Genomic DNA, 23,027 nt, shown 5'->3' on the forward strand with positions numbered 1-23,027 from the left:
GGAATATGTGGCCTCCCAATTCTCCTTGTGGCTATCCTAAACTTAAAACAGGTTTTTGGTCACAGGTTTTACAAACAATGCCCAACTTTCCCTTCTCTGAAAGTGTAAACCCACTATTTCTATTGTCTAGAAGGCTGTTTGCATCTGTTTCTTTCCCTCTTTCAGGCCTTTTTAAATTCCCACTTCCTTCATGGACAGTTTCTTCATCCGTTCACCATCCCTGGTCCCAAGACCTCATACTGTGAACTTCACCTCCATTATCTTACTCTGCCTTGACCAGTCACCTCTGTGCTTGGTATTATCCCCCTGACTTGACCCTTAAAAATTTGATGACTTCTTATTCATTTTTGCATTTTTCTGAATACCAAACAAAGGTTTTTGCATAAAGCAAACATTTAATAAATATTTTTGATGAAATGCCACCATCAGCTATAAGCTGACACTTAAATTGTGGCCATTGAAAAGTATGTATTTAGCAATTGTATTAAACCTAAAGAAGAGGATGTTCAAAAAGGATTTTTGTCAACCAAAGATTTTGAGTCATTTTACAAATTCAAAATCATTCATCCATTCCTGCATCAAAGATTTTCTTTAAAAATTTATTATATATCAAAAGCCCCTAATATGAAAATGTACCTTTATGTTGTCTTAGAAAAGTTTTTCTTGAGACTTTCACTTAAATTCTTCTGTATGCAATGATTTATACTTGAATAATCTTACATCTCCTGATCCCATTGTATAGAATTAATGAGTTTGAATGTTTTTTTGTTTTGTTTTTCCTGTTGTGTAAAGAATGCATTCATATCTCGAGTTACCAATTTTAGATAGTATCTATTGGCTACTCACAGAAAAAGATGAGTGATTTAGTGTTTGCACTAGTCCCCTCTCTATTGTCCCTTTTCACAGACCTCTCCATTTTTTTTTTTTTTTTTTTTGAAACAGAGTCTCACTCCGTCACCCAGGCTGGAGTGCAGTGGGCATAATCTCAGCTCACTGCAGCCTCCATCTCCCAGGTTCAAGTTATTCTCCTGCCTCAGGCTTCAGAGTAGGTGGGATTACAGGCACCTGCAATCATGCCAGGCTAATTTTTGTATTTTTAGTGGAGATGCGGTATCGCCAGGTTGGCCAGGCTGGTCTAGAACTCTTGGCCTCAGCGATCTGCCCACCTCGACCTCCCGAAGTGCTGGCATTACAGGCATGAGCCACCATGCCCGGCCAGACCCCTCAATTTTTTAAATTTATATTACTATTTTTGATTTACAGGGTTTGTATAATATTTACATTACTCACATTAGTAGATAATATTTGTTTGTATAATATTTACATTACTGACATTAGTAGATAAATTAATACTTCTCTATTTTGTTTCTAGATTCCTTCTAACAACGTAATATCAATTCAAAAAGCAATTACTATATTATGGCTACTAAATATTATTCCCTTCAGATTCATTCAGGTAGCATAACTGGACTTGCAGAAAAGGAGTAAGCATAATTATTAAAATCCTGGTTTTTAAAGGATTATGGATATATATGAATATATTGTGAATATATTAACCACCAGGGTCTAATATATCCTTTCTCGAGTTAAAAAAAAAAAGTTAAAAAAAATCCTTCTAGATCATATGTGATTGCCACTGCCTTACTGTCTCATATCTGACATGCCTTTTTTTGGATAATTCATATGTAGATATGTAGGCATCAGATTTTCTGGGCCATTTACATTTTTAGCCTAACATTGATTGATAGTTTGGTTGGCTATAGAATTTTAAGTTTAAAACACGGTTCCTTCAAGAAAGACTTTGCTCAATTCTGTTTAGAATTCAAGGAGGCCCATGAGATCTGATGTTCATTCTTTGTAGGTATCTTTTTCTCCCTTCTAAAAGTTCCTAGAATTTTCTGTCAATTAGTGAAAATTTACTAAGATGTTTGGCCCTTTCCATTTTTTCAATTTTAAGAATTTTCTTTCTTCAGTTGTGAAATCTTCCTTCTGTTTTGTTTTTGTATTTAGGTTATTTCCATTCTTTGTCTCTGTTTCCTCTTCTAGGATGTTTATTAGATATATATTGGGATCTTGCATTTATGCTCAACATGTCTTAATTTTTCCTCATATTTTCCTTTTTTTCACTTTTCTTTCTGGTTCTGACTTTTATTTTGCCCTCTAGATCTCTGCTCTGGTTCTATGTTTCAGCACATCTGTTCAGCTTTTTATTTTCACATTCATAATTTTAATTTCTGGGATCATATGCTTATTCCCTGACTGATATTTTCCATAGCCACTTGCATGTGTGTGTATGGGTCTGTGTTCAATATTTTCTTGATTCACTCTTAAAATGCTAGTTAAAATTGTTTTTTAAGAACATTTTCTTATATTTCCTGAATTACCTGTGGGATTTTTTTTTTTTTTTTGAGTTGGTTAATGCTGTTTTGTTTCTTTTTTAGTGTTTTAAAATTCTGCTCTGGGTTTTCTGCAGTTAATCTTGCCATCCTTAGCTGTTGATGTAGAATTATAATGGGAGGACCAGGCTGCATGACAAAGATTACTGGTGGGGCCTGTTTTCTTTGTTTGAGAGGGCTGACTATGAACTTGTGAGTTTAGTGATTGTTTTACCTGGCTCGCTTCTCTTAAAGATGCATGGATATTGGCAAGCAAGCAGCCTGGAACTTACCCCAGGAGAAACCTGTTCTAAGAGTTGAGAAACTTCTATTCTTATCCTAGCTAGAGCTGTATTTCCTATTCCCCCTGGCCATATCTGAAATAAAATCACTTCCAATCCTGCCCTTTCTCTTTCAGTGCCTTATAGGTACAGAAGTCCTCTGTCCTCACATAATTCCCATTTTTTAGAGTTCTTTCTTTTAACTGGAACTCTTTCTACATTAAGGTTGGAGCAGAAAGGGGAAGTGAGGAGCCCAGCTGGCCCATATCTCCTGAAATGCAGTTCTTTAAATATTTCCCTAATGGTCACTCTGATGCCTGCTTCAGGACTTTATGTTGACTTTAGGTTTGGAAATTATTTGGGACTTTTATAGTAAGAACCACTTATGCATCTTGGGTTGTGCTTCCCTTCTTTGAATTTCTCCATAAATCAGACCCAACTGGCTTTTACTTTCCGAGAGTTTCTCAGTTTTACTAAATGTTGGTTCTAACAATATAATGGCTTCCTCTCATTCTCTCTCCCTCTCTTTCTCCTTTCCTTCTAGTCTTCTTTCTTTTTTAAAATCTCATTATTTTTGTCATTTAATTGTTACCTTAGATGGAGGACATACATGTGTCTTTGTGCCAGCCATTATCTTGAACCAGAAACCAGATTAAATTTCTTTTTACATATTTCTTTTAATTATTCAAATAAATCTGTTTTGAATTTATTTTAGATAGCCCAGAATATATATTAATACTTGGTTAAATATTTTTTCCACACTTTAAGGTAGGTGGTACTAACCCATATGATACCACATTTAGATTTTTCTTTTACATTTCTCAACATTAAAAAATATATATATATGTGGTTACAGCCAAAAGGAACTGTTTGCTTGCAATCTGTTCTTCCTGGCACCCTGTATGTTCCATGAGAGATAAGCATCTACTGAAGCATAAAAAGTGTCTTACAAAATTATAATAAGTAAATCAGTCACTACATTCTGTATTATCAATAGTCCTGGGTGTCACTAAGGTTCTGTCTGTATAGAAAAGATTAGGTTTGTGTATATGATATTCTCCTAAAGCATTTTAACATAAAGTCATGGTCACTGAAATCTGAAAATATTCACATTTCAGTCTTAAGCAAATCTAGTACCTCAGGATTTTTCAATCATATTCAGAAAGCTGAACCATTTCGATGTGTTAGCTCTAGCTGTAAGTTCCCAGGCTGAATATCCAATGGTCTAGTTGCATAAATTATTGTAATTTGGGCAGAGAATTCAAACTGTTTGTAAACTCAATTTCAATTGAAAAATACCACAATGTCACTAATAATCAGCACTTAAATTAAGTAATCTTCAGCCCCACAGCTTCCTCAGAACCCCCCAAAATAGGATGTGTAATCTAAAAAGATTCATTGAGCAAATATTTATTTGTGCTATCAAAGAAGATGGCTTCCCCCAAAAGAATTCCTCCAAATGTTAAAGTTGGTAATTTTCTGCAGGATAAATATGTAGCACAATCAGAAAAAACAAAAACAAAAACAAAAACTTATATAAGGCAGCATTCCCTAGGAGAGCCACTTGGCAGTCCTGCCTGCATGTGCCCTACATGAGAATTCCATGCTTCCTCTGAATCTTCACAAGCATATCATTTAAATTAAGAGCACAAATGAGGCCACATAAATGCTTTCTTTTCCAGTTTTTTTAAAATTTACTTCCCTCTTCCAGAGCAGATTGCAACAGTCTGGTATAATTGATCTTGTCCACAAAAAATCGACCATAATACATTAAATAGTTCTGTAATGTGGCACCGTTAAAAAGGATCTGCTTCAAATGACTGTGAACTGACAAGGAAAGAAAATGTTATATAGTTGGCTGGGCACGGTGGCTCACGCCTGTAATCCCAGCACTTTGGGAGGCCGAGGCGGGTGGATCATCTGAGGTCAGGAGTTTGAGAACAGCCTGGCCAATATGGTGAAACCCCATCTCTACCAAAAATACAAAATTAGCTGGGCATAGTGGTGCACATCTGTAATCCTAGCTACTTGAGAGGCTGAGGCAAGAGAATCGCTTGAACCTGGGAGGCAGATGTTGCAGTGAGCCAAGATGGTGCCACTGCACTCCAGCCTGGGCAACAGAGCGAGACTTCATCTCAAAAAAAAAAAAAAGAAAGAAAGAAAAGAAAATGGTATATAGTTTACCAACAGGTAACCTAAGATAGTTATATGCAGTGATTAACGATTACAAACATACAATGTGGATACTGATAATCATTTTTACTGCCCTCCTTTAAGGAAATGGAGAAATGTCAGGAGACAAGGTACAGCTGAAAATTTTCCTCTGGTTTGATCTGTTCTGCAAATCTCTTCCATCATTGTCCAGGTCATTGACACTATTTCCGCAGGATTTTCAGGCTGTTCTTTTCTCATCTGGACTATTCCTTAGAGCAGGAATTTTATTACTGATGTCCGAACTACGTCTCGAATATTAGAATTATTCACATTCCAAATTATAATACAAAGATTTCAGCAACTGCTCTCTGATGATATTTTTTTTCTTCCAGTATTGTCTGCTAAATATTTGAAGGCAGGTACACACTGCCTCAGGAAAAACTCTGTCCTCTCTCCAAATGCTCCAGATTCTTCTCTCCCTCACAGCCCTCTTTAACTGCTGTAATCTGTAAGATCTACTCTTCGGGCAAGCCTCTATGTTTAAGAAAACACTTTCAGGCCGGGTGCAGTGGCTCATGCCTGTAATCCCAGCATTTTGGGAGGCTGAGGCGGGCAGATCATGAGGTCAGGAGATTGAGACCATCCTGGCCAACATGGTGAAACACCATCTCTATTAAAAATACAAAAATTAGCTGGGAGTGGTGGCGTGTGCCTGTAGTCCCAGTTACTTGGGAGGCTGAGGCAGGAGAATCACTTGAACCCAGGAGGCAGAGGTTGCAGTGAGCCGAGGTAGTGCCACTGTACTCCAGCCTGGTGACAGAGCAGAGCAAGACTCCATCTTAAAAAACAACGACAACAACAACAAAAACAAAATAAGAAAACACTTTCAGTTGGGGGTCTGCTCAGATATGGTCTAAATGGCAGGTGAAATTGAGACAATTACTTGGATAAATCAAATCACATCCTCCTACTCAATTCATTCGAATATATTCAGTCATTAAACAAATATTTTTTAAAGAACCTATTACAGACTCAACATTATGCTGAGTGCTGAAGAGAAAATGGTGAGCAAAATCAAATAAAGTCCTTGCCCTCATGGGTAACAGCCTAATGGTGATGACAGCCAACATTTATTCACTGCCTATTATGTGCATGAAACACTTTTCATGACTCCTGTCATGTAACTTTCAGCAAAATAAATATGAGTTATCTATTAGTACAAAAAAACACACCATACAGAGACAAAAGAAGTTGTGTGTGTGTGTGTGTGTGTGTGTGTGTGTGTGTGTTTGTATTTATTTTAAATAATCAACCCTCTTCCTGCTTTTCCCCAGAATATATGAACTCAAGTCTTCTCTAGTTCGAGAACAGGGCTGGGTGCGATGGCAGGGGGTTGCTTTACATTGCTTTGTATTGGAATTTGTATTGTCCAGGGGGAACTCATTACCACCTATAGATACACAGCCACTTGCCCATGTTTTCTCAGCTATTTAGCAGACACAGGATTTGAACCCAAGATTTCACATTCAGGAGCTTATGCTCTTTCTTACTCCACTGGCCCACCTGTGTACCCCTACACTCTTCTGCCCCTAAGGTAGATAAATACAGAAAAAGAACAAGAGGGGTGATATGGCAAAAGTATCTCAATAGTTGCATCAATTCTCCTTTGCTTTGTGAATTCTGGATGAAACAAAGGACAACTATAATAATTCTTGCTTACTCTTCTCTTTAAACATGTAGTAGTCCTATTTGAGAATAAGTGATAATGACAACTTTTTAGAAAAAAATCTACATGATCCATCATTAAATGGGAAACCATTTTTTTCAGAAAAAAAGAATTGTTATAATGGAGATTACAATAAGATGCCTACAGAAGATTCCCATTGTGCTATAGTCTAACTTAAATCACAAATATGCATTTATATTATTATATCATTAATATTAGCTCATTGAATAGGCATTTATTGAGAATGGACTATAAGAAGAGCTATATGTTAAGAGACATATTCATTCAGACAGACATTGCTTATTGTCCACAACAACGATGACTTTTAAAAGTAAGAAGAGGAAGTAAAGGGGCAGGAGTGAGTAGAGGGAGGAGTCTAAGGTGACAACCAGCTTTCTGACTTAAGCTGCTATGCATCCTGAGGCCACTGGAAGAAAATCTGGTTTGAGATTTATTGGAGGTTTTTTCTTTTTTCTTTTTTTGCCTTTTTGAGTTTTATTTTCTTTTCCACTTTGAGGGTGTTTTGTTTCCATCGGATGCTCTAGAAGAAGCAGAGTGCTCACTGGAGGTTGACAGTGTCATAACCCTTGTCTGATTATCTCGATTTTATGAGCCCAATCAAGGATGATAAAATATGTGTTTTAGAGATTTCTGCCATCCTTACAGCCCCTTACCATCCCTAAGGATACTTCTCCTGACTATTAATTACATTTTAATTTTTTTCTCTTTTCAGTACAATTATGTGAGTTTGTGTTATTGCATGGCCATGCCTCAGTGGTCTACCCTTCCTTCACACCACTTTTCTATAGGGAAACCAAAGGCGCATTTATACCATAATTTAGTTGAATTCAGCAGTAGTTACAAATGATGTTATTAAAATCTATTGGGAAAAATGATTCATCTTGATTCATTCAAAATGATTCATTCAAAAACAGAGGACAAAGGAATGTCGGGAAGTTAAATGATATATCATTGAATAAAGGCACTTCAGAAAGCTATCTGTCTTCATAACTGCTACAAGTGTCCTTTATAACTTCATTTTACCCAAATGTTTTCCAAAACATCTGTCTAAACTTTTCAACTAAGTTTAGCTGTCATTCTTGCTTCCTGTAATTTCAGAGAGACGTGTACGGTTCGATGCATTCTCTGACGTTATTCTGAGAAGAAACAATTAAATGCATACTGGAAGACATTTTGCTCTTCTACATGTTGTAAATTCGGTGTCACTAATGCACAGTTGCAGAACGCACAGTTCTATTGTTTTCTTTCTCATCACAGATCTGACCCCTCACCATCTTCCCCCGCCCTTGAGCCTGATCCTTTTCTGACTTTGAGCCTGGCACCTTGCTGGTGCCAGCAGGCATCATGAAGGCATGGGCTGGGAGCCAGACTCAGCCTTCCAAAGGAGGCTCAGGGAAGCCGACTGACATGGGCTCAATAATTAGTTCAATGCCGGACACAATGCTCAATAAGGAGCTGCTGGGTTAATGGATGTGTGTGCTAGCTAGCTGTAGTAAACAATTCAAGTTGATAACATGGGGCTGATTGTCTGAACAGTACAAAAGAAAATGGAGGACTGACCAGCTCTTTGGTCCTCCAAGGTCAGTACAACATTTAAAGCCTTCTTGTAGAGATATACAAGTTTTGTTCATTTTTAATATTCCTGTCAATAATTTAAGCAATGTGAAAACTTAAACATTCTCAAGCATTTATTTATTTTTTTTGGTAGAGACCAGGTCTCACTCTGCTTCCCAGCCTGTAGGGCAGTGGCATGATCCTAGCTCACTATAACCTTGAACTCCTGGGCTCAAACAATCCCTGCTGCCTCAGCCTCCTGAATAGCTTGGACTACAGGTGCATGACACCATGCCCGGCTAATTTTTTTTTTTTTATTATTGTAGAGATAGGGTCTTGTTATGTTTCCCAGGCTTGTCAATCATTTTATGTATTGTCTTGAATAATAAAAGAAACTTGGACAGAGAATAGCAGGTAGCAAATTTTCAGATGTAGATTTAGGATAATACAAAATTTTATAATGTGAAGTACCTCAGTACCAAAATCTTAGCTATTTATAATATGATAGCCCTTGATGTAGAGCTAACTTAAATTCAACATTTCCATGACTAAATAATTTGTGGACTCTAAAATATTCTCAAAATTCCTAGAGTTAGCATTTCTTAATTGATTTCTTTAGCCTTTTTCACATTCAACTATATTATAAATACAAAATGAATCCATTAACATATTTTATAATGTGTCTTTCAGTGTGCTTCTTAGATTTAGTTTGATTTCAGAAAGCTAAGAAAGAAAAAGGAATTTTGCAAGCCACACTCAATCATATCTGCATAGGCATAGCTATATAGACACCCATAAAATTATGCATAACCCCCAGGTTTTCAAATGAATGAACACCTCCCACAGTCTCAGCAACACAGGGCAACCTCCACCCTCTGGCATATTCATGTGTCCATTTCACTGTGAAATTCTTATCATCTTCATCACTGCTCCTCAGGGGGCATCTACAACTCTGCAATGTTATTGTTCTGAGAGAAAATGGTTATTTTTTAAAATTTTCCTTCAAAAAATCTATTTAATAGAATCACAAGTTTATTCTCTTCAGCAGCAAGTTTGCTGAAGTACATTATTTGTCCAAAAATAGTTGAAGGCCACATTGATTGAAGAAGGGATGAATACTCATACTAATGAGCTTTCTGTCCCGTTGTTGTGGAAATTTTCTGTGAATTTGCTGGGATTTTCTGCTGGGTCATGCAGAACCTCCTTGGAATGTTATAGCCTGGGAAATGTAATTACCCCAGGACATTTCATTTTTCTCACAATTTCTGGTGTCAGAGGATGGAACAATCAAGTCCTCACTCTGAAAGGACTCTCTCACATGCCCATCAGGGCAGAAGGGCTATCATTACAGAAATACAGCATTCTCCTCTGTTTTTCAAGCTGGTTTATCTCCATCCCACTACCCAAAAAGTGGAATTCAGAGTTCCCTTAGTTCTCTGCTTTTCTGTACATAGAACTACAACATCCAACCCAGCAAACACTCCCTTCCTATACAGATATTCTTTACCAGCAGTATTTTATGTGGAAAACATTAACAAGAGATTAGTGACAAAAGAAATTACTTTGGGGGAGTCCATTGATCTTTGCCTTCTAAAATTTATAAGCTGCTTTATATAATTGTCCGTGATTGCCTTCTTTACCCTCATCATCAACTTCCACATATGAAAAAGTAACAAGAATGGGGACTGAGAAGAAATAGTAAGATGGTTCAGACTGAACGAAGCCATTCAGTTTTGGTATGTGTGTGTGATTATTTCACTATAAACTCTGCTTCCATGACTAAAATCATCATAATTACCAAGCAATGGCTTTATCCCAGAGTTACTTTAGAACAGAAAAGAAGGCATTTGTCATGCAGTGGCATATCTCAGGGACAGCTCACCCCTGTGAACCATGTCTGCCCTTTCTTCCTCCTTCTTTTAATTAACATTTGGAAAAGAACAGTGATGTTAGCAGATAGCAGAGCTGGGAAGGGAGACTCAGAAAGTGATGTGAGCTTTGTCAATCTTCAACCTTGCCAAGGAGGACACATTAAAGTGTTTTTCATGGAAAATCAGGTTTTGTCAACACAAATTCAAAGCAATGTGACCTTGATGGATGGAGATATATATATATGTGTGTATATATATATACACACATATATATATGTACATATATGCATGCTAAGTAAGAATAGCACAGACTGAAGCATCTTTAGAGAATATAAGTGAACCAAATAAAATGAGGAAAAGCATCCTAAAAGAAGATGCTAAATCCGGGAAAAAGTTTTCGAGTGTATTTCCTTCTACTTACCTTTTCTGCTGACTGGGCTGTACCAAAAAAGATGGGGATGAAAGCTAACCAAATGATGCAGGTGGTATACATGGTAAATCCAATAGGTTTGGCTTCATTGAAAGTCTCTGGGACACCTCTCGTTTTAATGGCATAAACAGTACAAGTGACCATCAAGAGGATACTGTATCCAAGTGAACAAATGAGTGAGAGATCAGAAATGTCACACTTGAGCACTCCCCTGGCCTTCTCTGGATCTAGTGTCCGCTGCTCTCCATAGTCAATGATGATGTGGGGGGGATCCACAACAAACCAGACAAACACTCCAAGGAGCTGGACGGAGATGAGGCTGAAGGTGATCACCAGCTGAGATGCTGGACTAATGAACTTGGGCGCTGTGACAGATTTCTTCCCCTGCTCAAATATTCGGTGGATACGGTTTGTTTTGGTCAGAAGGGCTGCATAGCTGAAACACATGCCAAGTCCTAGGAAGATCCGTCGGAAGGAGCATATGATTGTATCTGGTGCTGCAATCATTAAAAACGTGATTGAATAACAGAGAAAAATCCCCGTTAGGAGCACGTAACTAAGTTCGCGTCCTGAAGCCCTCACGATAGGTGTGTCATTATAGCGGACAAAGGTCACTATCACAAAGGTGGTGGCGATGATTCCCAATATTGCAACAAACACAGGCACCACAGCCCAGGGAGAATGCCACTCCAATTTGATGATGGGGATAAGCTGGCAGCCTGTGCGGTTCATGTTGGGTCTCTGATCCAGAGGGCAAAGTTCACAGGACAGCTCATCCACCTGGTAGTTGTAACCTTCACAGCGTTCACAGTGCCAGCAGCAAGGGACCCCTTTCACCGTTTTCTTCCTCTCCCCTGGCTTACACGGCAGGCTGCAGACAGACGCCGGGTGAGTATGTTCTCTATGAGCCCACTGCATGTCTTCCACCTGTGGGTATAAAAAATTAATGAGCCTTCCATTTTCCCCCCATTTATAATATCCTAATCCTAGCCACGGGTTTGTAATGAATCACAGAATGCTGACAGTACAAATACAGTTTACCATAATAAGAGTCTCGTTTTTTCCCCCCTGATATTGACTTTATGAAAGTGTTAAGTGACTGGATCCAATATATCATTCACCTCATCAACTTGATGAGTGTCATTAGTTTCCATTTACCTCCTCATTGCTGACCACTGTGACATCTGGAGAGAGATTTATTGGTCAAAACAGTTTTAAAACTAAAAAATAAAATACAAAAAATTAATAGGAAGCCCTGTAGAAAGATGCTTTAGAGTTAATCACAAATATAAATGCCAGAATCCCTGAAACACTGGGTTAGGATATGAACATATATAAAAGATGATCCATGTCTTTCTACCATACTTAGGGAAATTCAAATCACACTGCATCAATTTTGAAAGGAAATGGCAAAATGAGTTACTTTAATCTCTGACTTTCCTCATGTGTTCATGGAGATAACTATATTAATGTGTTTTGCCCCTGTTTAGGCTTGAAATATCCTTTTTTTCTTCAGTCTTGCATTTCCATGTTGTGCAAAACACCATGCTGAATGAGATAACTTGATGGTAATGTTTTTTTACTGAACGAAAGTGGCCCTATGGTGATTTAAAGCAGGGAAATTAGTACAAATGAGATTTTCCCTACTTTGCTTAGTATCGCTTCAGGGCCTTAAAATCCAACCTTAGGCTTTCAGGTTAAATCATAGAATAACTCTATCGAGATACAAGCAGTTCGTGAAAGAGACAGCGCCAATCATTGATCTCTTACCTTTAATTTGTTTTTCTTATTAGACACAGTAATTTTAGCAGGATGCTAATAGGACAAAACTGAAAATTACGGATGATAGGAGACCACTTACTATGAAAAGCAGCTACTATAAAAGGTAAGCTCTATGAAGTGAGTAATTTTTTCACTGGTGTGAACAAACAGTGACTGGCATACAATTTGCCCTCGATACATATTTGTTGAATTCATGAGGGAGAAAGGATGGGAAAGGCACTACAGCAGAGCCCTGAGGAATAAGGAGACAGCTTGGAAGTACTGGGATATGGAAATAGAGGGTACTCAAGAGGCACAGAAAAGGGAGATGAAGGAATGTTTCAGAAAAAAAGAACAACTTATTTTCATAAGTTCGCCTTTACTAATAATCCAAAAGAATTACTATACTGTGTGGTAGTCAGTCTCCACCGTGGCCCCCAATAACCTCACTTCTGAAAATTGATGTACTCCTGTGGCCTGCTCCCACTTTGAATAGGGCTAGTCTGTGTAAACAATAGTATATTCCAGAAATGATGATACGTCTCTTCCGAGGCCAGGTCATAAAAGGCATTTTGGTTTCGGCCTTGCTCTCTACTGGATAATTCACTTGAGTGGAAGCACTCCAGTGTCACTGATGCAGGACAGACGAGCCCCAAAGTGGGACCAAGCCTGCCAGAACTATTGGCTCCACCCAGGAAAGAATTCAAGGGCGAGCTGATGGTGGTGAGAAGAAAACAGCTTTACTGAAGCAGCAATTATAGCTCCATGACTGTTCCTGCAGAGCAGAGTTACCCTACAGGCAGAGAGCAGCAGCTCAGGGCAGTTCTGCAATCGTGTTTATACCTACTTTCAATTGCATGCAGAGTAAGGGGTGGATTATGCAGAAATTTCTAGGAAAAAGGTAATAACTACTGGGTTACAGGTCGCTGCCATGGAAAGAGGTTGTAACTGCCATGGCAATGGTGGGCATGTCTTACGGGAAGCTGCTTCTGTCCTGTCCCTGTTTTAGCTAGTCCTCAGTTTGGTCCAGTGTCCAAGTCCCACCTCCAGAGCCAAGTCCCTCCTACCTCATCATGAAAACTCTCAGCAGCCCTGTGGAAAGAATGGAGGCCTCCTGTCCACAACAAGCACCAACTTCCCATGCATGTGAAGGAGCCACCTAGAAAGTCATCATCTGGCTCCAGTCAAGCCTTCAGGTGACATCTGAATGACATCTTGAATACAAACTCATGAGAGACCCTGAGCCAGGAAAACACAGCTAACCTGTTCCTGAATTTCTGATTTACAGAAATGTTGTGAGATGATGTTTATTGTTTTAAACTGCTACATTTTGGAGTTATTTGTTCTGCAACAACAGAAAATGAATGCAGCTCAAATTAAACTTAGCTACTTGGTGGCCACTTTCATTTTAATATCAGTGTAGTTATCTATCCAGAAGGCACACCCAGGGACAGCGACTGTATACTTCCAAAGCAGCCCAAAGTATGTAGCTTTAGCAATATTCCTTCATCATTCTTATGGTGGCTTACTCTTTGACAATCAGGTGACTGAAATCGTTCTCATGAACAATTACTTAAGAATGCTTTCCTTTCTTGAATCTAGGGTGAATGGTTGAGGCCAGAGAACTGTAGTCTTCAAGCTCTATCCTTTTAGAGGGCTGTCGAGTCTCCTCAGAGTAGAGACTTTGTGTCTTTAATTTCAGATATCCTCCCTTGAGAAAGTAGATGCTACTTCATCTGTCATATGTCATCAGGGCATTTGAGACTATTAGATCTATCCTGTCAGCTCACTACAAAGGAAATGTAATCTATTATAACCCTCTAGTTTCTTATTGGGTTTTAATGACTTAAAAATATTATATTTTATTTACTTATAAGATTGCAGGAAGAAAGAAATAAAGGTAAATGGAAGCACACAGTGATTTCTTTCAAAAATACTGAGAAAAAAAATGAAATGCTCCACTGGGTGCTTCAGGAATTAACTTTACAACCTAATGGACTCTTATAAGATAAGAAAATACATTTTTGAAGGTTATATTTAAAAGCTACTGTAGAAACAAAATTGCATTTTGTTGGGAACTTCCATAGATTTACAATGTTCCTGCTCAAAAAACACAAAACAAAACAAAAAATGAAAAACAGCAAAAAAAAAATTGGAAACATTAAACTTCAAGAAACCTTAAAGGTCAGTTTCTCTAACCACATGTCGGAAGCTTTAATTCTCAATATGCTTTACTTCTCAGAACAACATAAGACGTGTTAAAAAAGAAATGTACCTATACTAGGTAGGTTTCATTACATAGGATAACTATTTATCATTATAAGCTAAATGTGAAATTTTCATTGACAATTTTTTAATGTTTTGAACCAATGAAAAAACGTTTTTCATAAATTAAAAATAAAGTTATAAGAATATGAAAAATACCAGTTTTTTTAACAGCTATGAATTTTCTTTAAGTAAAAAAAATAAGCAATATGTGTAACATTTTTATTATAAAGGAGACTGTAATGTTATAGTTTACAGATTATGTTTTAATAAATATGTTAAATATGCATGCTAAATATGCATGACTTAATTTTCATCAAGGAATCTTTGTTAAACTATGCTGTGAATTGATTTCATAGCTAAAGTCTGAAAACCAACTAGTATCCACTTCAAGAAAGGACAAATAACAAATGCTTGAACAAGGATCTTACAAATACAGTAATATTTGAGACTAACAACTTATTTTACATAGTTGCTAAATGATGATTAAAACCAACACTATTTGGACCGGACGTGGTGGCTCAAGCTTGTAATCCTAGCACTTTGGGAGGCCGAGGCAGGCGGATCACAAGGTGAGGAGATCGAGACCATCCTGGCCAACACGGTAAAACCCTGTCTCTTCTAAAAATACAAAAAAATTAGCCGGGCATGGTGGCAGGTGCCTGTAGTCCTAGCTACTTGGGAGGCTGAGGCAGGAGAATGTTGTGAACCCGGGAGGCGGAGCTTGCAGTAAGCCGAGATCACGCCACCGCACTCCAGCCTGGGTGACAGAGCGAGACTCCGTCAAACAAACAAACAAACAAACAAACAAACAAACAAAACACTATTTGAAAGTGAAAACTGCCTAATTTCCACAACTGTTACAAAGCATAAACAAAGATTATTCAACCCTGTTTATTGCTATATTAACAAATTATACCATCTTTCATTATAAGTATAAAGAGATGCCTTAACCATATATTTTTAAAATTTGCCTTCCTCACCTTTGGTATTATTCTGTTATTAAGACGTTTTCAGTCTGAAATACATGGTATAACAAATGGAGGATAGTTATATAGATAGATCTTCCAGGGACAAAAAATGGCTCATTCTTATCTTGACAATGTTTACCAATAGTGTTTTATTCAATAGGTTTCAATCCAGTGCATTTCAGAAAATGTAAGTCATCAGCTGGTTTCTGCTGTCAAATCCTGTTATTATTGCACACAAGTACACAAAGAATCGTGAAACCAAAGTTTCCGGGTGAGTGTGCTTACATTTTTTAATTTTCAATCTTTTCAGAAAAGTCAACTAGGAGTACTGTTTTATAAACTCTTTAAAAAGAATATAATTTTTATAGAATAATTTTCTTCTGTATAGTTTTAATAACTCCTGAAGAAAGGATTACAAGAATGATTACAAGAATGTTGAACAAGTAAAAGCCCCATTATAATTAATAATTTTCAGTCTTCATTACAGAACTCTCAATCTAATATCTCTAAGACAATGTTTTTCCTAAATATCAAGTGGTATTTTGTTAATGTGCTTACCATATACAGGATGTGGGAAAATTTTAAATACAATGTTTACAGATAACTGATACTTAGTCATACCATTCTTAACACATTTCCTCTTGCTCTACATGTAATAATTTTGTTAACTATTATTAATTAATAATTATTTTGTTGACTAGTTTGACACCTCGATATTCAAAACTCAACATGTCTGACTTAAGTAATGGAAGACTGCACGTGCAATTACTTCCAGAGACACTAATGATTATTTTTAAACCATTACTCATTAAATTTCGTATGAATGCATACAATCTGCATGGGTACTTAAAATTTCAAAATTTAGTATCATATTTTGCATATCACATGATTCACACATGAATGAGTACATGTTGCACAGTTAATTTGATAACAGAATATAAAATTATATAATTATATGTATTATATGTGTCTATATATATATATATATTTCTTAATATTCTGCATTTCCTTTGAGTCATGTACAGCTTTAAGTGACCACAAAGAAAACAATATTTATCTCTTCTTCAAAGTGGCCCGTGTCCTTTGAAAAATCTAATATGCTTGAGATGATCCCCAAGCTGAAATCCTGTTTTTTTGTGATGTTCCAGATCTATATAACCTTTAAAAGTGCGAAGACTTCTCCTATTTTAAAGACAATTTAAAATAAAATTAAGGAAAAAATTTCATTTACATTAACACCAAAAATAAAATACTTAGTGATAAACTTAGTAAAAGAAGCACATGACTTATCCAGGAAAAACTACAAAACATCACTGAAAAAAAGTGAAAAAAAAAAGTATAAATAGTTGAAAAGAAATCCTGTGTTTATGAATCAGATGATTTACTATTGCTAAGATAGCAATATTTCCCACATTGATCTGCATACATATTCAACACAATCCCAGTCAAAATCTCAGCTGGCTCCTTCACTGAAATTGATCATCTGATCCTAAAATTTATATGGAAATATAAGGGACCCAGAATAGCCAAAAATTTGAAAGCAAAGAATAAAGATGGAGTATTCACATTTCCTCATTTTAAAACTTACTACAAAGAATGTCATAATCAAGACAACATAGTACAGGCATAATAATAAACAAATTAATGGCATAGACTAGAGAGTCCAGAAATAAACCTCATACACGTTTATAATATAAACGTGTATGTTCACGTTATTTTTGACAAGATACAAAGAAAATTCAATAAAGAATTTTTTTTCAAAAAATGATGCCAAAATAACTGGATATCCATATGCAAAATAATGAAGTTATACACCTACCTCACACTGTATATAAAAATTAACTCAAAAAGGATCCAAGACACAATGCAACAACTAAAACTTAAAAACTCATAGAAGAAAACAGGAGTAAATCTCTGTGACCTTGTGTTAGGCAGTGTTTTTTAGACATGACACCAAAAGCAGAAGCAACAACAACAAAAAAATAAATTGCACTTCATCTATGTTAAATAATTGTGTGGGTCAAGAGACACCACCAAGATTGTTAAAAGACAACCTACAGGATAGGCAAAAATATGTTCAAGTCACTATTATCTCTAATAAGGGATTTGTATCCAGAATATATTTTTTAAAAACTGTTAAAATTCAACAGTTAAAAGACCAATAATCCAATTACAAATGAGCTAATAAATTGAATAGACATGTCCCAAAGAAGATATACAAATTGTCAATAGTGCATGAAAATATACCTAACATTATTAGCTATCAGGGAAATCTAAATCAAAACCAGTGCACCAACTAGGACTATTATAATAAAAAATAAAGACAATAGCAAGTGTTGATAAAGACATGGATGAAGACATTTGGAATTCTTTGCATTGCTGTGGCAATGTAAAATGGTACTGTAGCTTTGGAAAATTTGACAATTCCTTAGAAAGCTAAACATAGGGTTTTGATATGACCTAGCAATTCCACTTCTAGGTATATACCAAAGATAGTTAAAAACATATGTTCCCACAAAAATTTGTGTATAAGTGTTCATAACAGGATTATTCATAATACCCCCCAAAACCAGAAACAACCCAAATGACCATTAACTGATGAAAGGATAAAAAATGTGGTATATCTATATTACTTAGCAATCAAAAGGAATAGTGTATTGACACCTACTACAAAATGGATGGACCTTGAAAACATTACACTAAGAAATGAAAGCAGCTAATCACAAAATACTAATATTGCATGTTTTTATTTTATATATAACATCCAGAATAGGCAAATCCATTGAATTCCAGGAGCTAGGGGGAAGGAAATAGAGAATGACCACTAAAGGGTATGGGATTTCTTGGATGATGATGAAAATGATCTAAACTTAGATATTGGTGATGGATGTGCAACACTGTGAATATACGAAGAACCACTGAATTGCATGCTTTGAAAGAGATCATTTTTGGCATGTAAGTTATCTCTATAAAGCTGTTATTTAAAAAATGTGGAGACTATTTAAGTAGATATTTTCAAGTGGTTTTAAGACTCAGTCCTATAATCCTGTACAAAAACATAGTCCATGCCCATTTTGTTTAAGGCACAAAGTTCAATGTGAGAATTCAACAAGACCAAGACATGGTTCTTGCCCTCCAGACACAATGTAGATGGGGAGAGAAAAAAAACAAAGGCCAATCACAGCTCACAGTGAGTCTCCCTTACAGAAGGATGAGGAAATGGAACTGCTAGAGGAGCACACAGCAGGACCACGAAGCCCAGGGTTCATGGATGTGCAGACAGCAGTCTGGAGGTTGCACAGGAGACAAGGCACAGAAGAGGAGCTCAACAGCACATCAGGCAAAAAACAAAATTACTAATATATAGTCTCGAAAAGCCTTGACAAACTGGAGGAACTAAAAGTATTAAGAATAGCAGGAAGGTAGATAAAAGCAGTGGATGGAGTAGCAAGAAACAGGCCAGGAAAGAGGGTACATGTGAGATCATGAAGGGCCTTGTGAGCCATTGAGAGGAGTTTGGATGCCATCCTGAAGGTAGTTGGGATCTTCCATAGGGATATAGCCAGGATAAAGATGATGAGTCACGTTTTAGAATCTCTGGACTGTAGCGTAGAAAGAAGACTGCAGGAGTCCAAGACTAGAGAGAAGTCAGTCACGCTGACGCTGTTGCGGAATTCCAGATGAAAGATGATGACAGGAATCTGAGGAATGGCAATGGCCATGGGAAAAATGTGAGTATTCTATCAGCTGCTTCTTCAAGGACCATCTAAATTTGTTAGATACAGATTATCAGGTACAAAGGTACATACAAGAAAGATTCCTGGAGCTAAGAGCTACTTGAGATCGTAGCATTCTAATCACTAAATACTTCGTTAGTGCTAAGGAATTCTGTTATGGGTTGAATTGTGTACCTCCCAAAATTCATATGTTGAAGTCTTATCCCTCAATATCTCAGAATGTGACTGTATTTGGAGACAGAATCTTTAAAGAGGTAATTAAAGTAAAATAAGATTACTAGGGTGGGACATTATCCAATATAACTGATGTTTTTACAAGAAGACAGAATTAGGACAGAGGCATGAATAGAGGGAAGGCCATGAAATGGCACAAGGAGAAAACCATCTAAAAGTCAAGGAGAGAGGCCTCAGAGAAAAACAACTATGCCAACATCTTGGACTTCTGGCCTCCAGAACTATGAGAAAATAAATTTCTGTTATTTAAGCCACCCAGTCTGTGGTACTTTGTTATGGCAACCCTAGAAAACTAATTTAGGCTCTAAAGGGTCGGCATTTGTATTACTAAAGCATAGTCAAAAGATACCTCATTTGTCAGCTAATAAACGTGGATTTTTACTAGGGACTGTACATACAGAAAGGAATAAAACAGTTTCTTCTTTCATAGAATCACAGTCCAGGGAACAGAAAGTCAATTAATCAGTAATGATCATAAAAATTACAAGTGATGTTAAAGAGTCATGCAAAGGATACTAGGGGAACATAGAGCTGGGGCACTTCAGCATCAGCACAGGGGTAAAAAGTTTCTCAGGGGAGGTGAGACTGCCTTGAAAGATAAAATGGAACTGGAGAAGACAAAGAAAGGCATTTCAGGTTGGACGAATCCTATAAGCAAATGTACATTGTAATCACTGTAAGCAATATGGCATGATTAGAACATGGTGTGTATCAATACAAGACAGTCAGTGACCATATAACGAAGGGCTTTGTAAGCAGCATCAAGTTTCCAGACTTTATTCTTTAAAGCTGTGGTGAGTAATTAAAGGACTTTTAGGCAAATATATGACATGATAGTATTATTTTTTAATTTTAGAGAGATCGCTGTGGTGACAGATCAGAGGGAGGATGGCAGAGAAGCAAGAATATGAATTAGAGAAATATTGCCATAATGTCAGGCAAAGCAAGACTTTGCGAATTATGTCTAAGTGGTGGTGATGAAGAAGATAGGATAGATTTGAGATACAGTAAAGACAACAGAGATCATGGTAGAGTAAGGGCAAAAGATGAATGAAAAGATGGGATCTAGTTTTCTGATTTGACATCCATCCTTAGTGTTTCACTTCTTTCCACTGCATACATAAATCCAATAAACCAGCCTACATGGACATCTATGCATGATCTTGTCCCTGTCTAACTCCCAGGCAATGTGCAACCATCATTTAGGAATCCTCCTTAGTCCTTTTAGTGTTCTTCCATGGACTTTTACAGTACATGATTATGTATTTGTTTGATTTTATTTTTATTTTAAAAAGTGGGTTTTAAATTTTAGGTTATATTCCTAAGAATCACTTAAGGGTTTACTTAAAATGCATATTTCTCGTTCTTAGAGATTACAACTCATAGGTTTGAGAAAGAACCCTATGTTGGCATGTTTAAAAGAATCCCTCCTTCCTCTAGTGATTCTGACACATGCAAGTAATGAACTGTACTTTGCTAAGCCACTAATTAAAAGTTTATTTTCCTAAGGAGAGTAGAAGTCAGGTCTGATTTTTCCACCACTGTGTTCCAGATCCTAACATCATGACTAAGACCTAATAGGCATCAATAACTATTTTTGAATGAATGAAGAAAGACTAAAATGCCATGTGAATAGGTAGTGGTATCCTTCACTGAAAAGGGGCTTACAAGGGAATGACTGGTTTTGAAAGGCTGATCATGACTTAGTTCATGGGTTTGTGAGCCAAGTTTGCCTAGAGGTAAAGATTTCAAAGGCACAGGTATATGCAAGGCAATTGAGGTCATGAATATTTATGAGAGAGCTCTCTCCCACAGACATGATGAAAAGTACAAAGAGAAGATGGCACAAATGGATCACTGGAAAGAGTCAATTTAAGAAGCACACTCAGGAAGACCAGTGGAAAACGATGTAAAAACATGATCAAATGGTAACTAGGGAAGAATCTAGTCCACAATGCAAGAGGCCAATCAAATAGTTAATTTCGGGAATGATGAAGTAGTTGGCAATGTATGAAGACAGTAATATTTCATAACCATAGGATTTGAAAATTTAGGGGCCTTGGTTACCTTCATGAGATAAGTTTTCTGTGAAGTCTTCTCTTATCTACTTTGCTCCAGACAGGTAGATATGTTCCTCCTCTGTATTTCATCCTCCTCCAAGACATATTTTTATTGTAACACTTTGGCATTATATGGTGATTATCTGTTGATGTGTTTATTTCCCCACCAGACTGACAGCACATTAATCTCAAGGACCACCCAACCCCTATATAAGACTTAGGACTTAGTAGGAGTTCCATGTTTGATAAATATATAACTTGATTAATAAACAGAACATGTGATAAACTTGTCTATGACTAGAAATTTATAACTTCTCTCTATTTAGTGTTTTGAGTAGGCCTGGCTTTAGGCAGTAGGCAGATGGGAGTACTAAACTTATCGTTTCCTAAATCTGTGTGGTCTCTAGATTATATCATCCGCAGCTTCAGAGAAGATAATTTTGAGGAGACTAAGTACCCTGACACATACCTCACAAGGATGTTTGGAAGACCTAACAAATTAATATTTTGAAAGTTTATTTATTATTATTATTATTTTGGGACAGAGTCTCACTCTGTCGCCCAGGCTGGAATGAGGTGACACGATCTCAGCTCACTGCAACCTCCGCCTCCCGGGTTCAGACGATTCTTCCACCTCAGCCTCCCGAGTAGCTGGGACTAAGGTGCACGCCACCACGCCCTGCTAATTTTTGTATTTTTAGTAGAGACGGGGTTTCACCATATTGGTCAGGCTGGTCTCAAACTCCTGACCTCATGATCCGCCCGCCTCGGCCTCCCAAAGTGCTGGGATTACAGACATGAGCCACCGCACCTGGCCTTCAAAGTATTTTATGAACAGATGATGTGGAAGACAGAAACTCTGCAGGTTCCTTTATTAGGACTGAGAGGAGCACTGGAGAAAAGATATCCACGCTCTACCCATCATTAAATACAGCTGGTCTGTCTAAAAATTATATCAGAAGCAAAAAGTCAAAAGCCACCATCTCTGGATTTCATCCAGATCTGCTATTACTTGCTTTTATTGTCCGACAATCTCAGCTCTTAATAATGGTTTCTGATATTTGTTACATGAAGTGCCCCATCTTTCACTCCAGTTCTATGCAGAAAAAGCCACGTAAAAGAGTGCCTTCTCCCCTTAACTCTGAGTCCACGGATGATGGCATCTTGAGTGTGCATGTTGGCGTATGTATTGTGGATGCGGTGGTTTAAGGGAAGGGTGCAGGAAGTCAGACCTGTAATATTTTGGGTAAATGGGATGTAATAACCTTATTATAAGGCTTCACCCCAACACAGTGCATATGCAAAGCTGCAGGGCACATATGGTATTTGTTGCAAGACTATTGAAGTAGAATAATCTTTTCCCTTAAATTTTAACTTATGATAATTCTAATTTGGATATCACAGAGTGACCATTTTTAATTGAAGCCATTGAGTTATGTTTTTGTTACTATGTTCATGTTTATATTATAGATGGCCAAATTTAGAGTTTCAAATAATTTCCTTCAAAAAAATATTTTCAGGTAGGATTACTCCATCTGAATGTTTACCATAAAAATTACTATTTTAGCTATTTTAATGTTATATTTT

General features: G+C 37.0%; 1 protein-coding gene across 6 annotated transcripts in view; it reads right to left on the reverse strand.

Moving 5' to 3' along the window:
• The window catches only part of GRM8 (glutamate metabotropic receptor 8), an 810,916-nt gene that overhangs the window by 78,437 nt on the left and 709,452 nt on the right, over positions 1–23,027 (reverse strand). For all 6 annotated transcript variants that reach the window (XM_054687702.2, XM_063815564.1, XM_063815563.1 and 3 more), the window contains one exon: positions 10,404–11,339. In XM_054687702.2, the coding sequence (XP_054543677.1) occupies positions 10,404–11,339 (936 nt within the window). The remainder of the gene's footprint in view (positions 1–10,403; positions 11,340–23,027) is intronic.

The sequence above is a fragment of the Pan troglodytes genome, chromosome 6, assembly GCF_028858775.2.
Source record: "Pan troglodytes isolate AG18354 chromosome 6, NHGRI_mPanTro3-v2.0_pri, whole genome shotgun sequence".
Lineage (NCBI taxonomy): Eukaryota > Metazoa > Chordata > Mammalia > Primates > Hominidae > Pan > Pan troglodytes.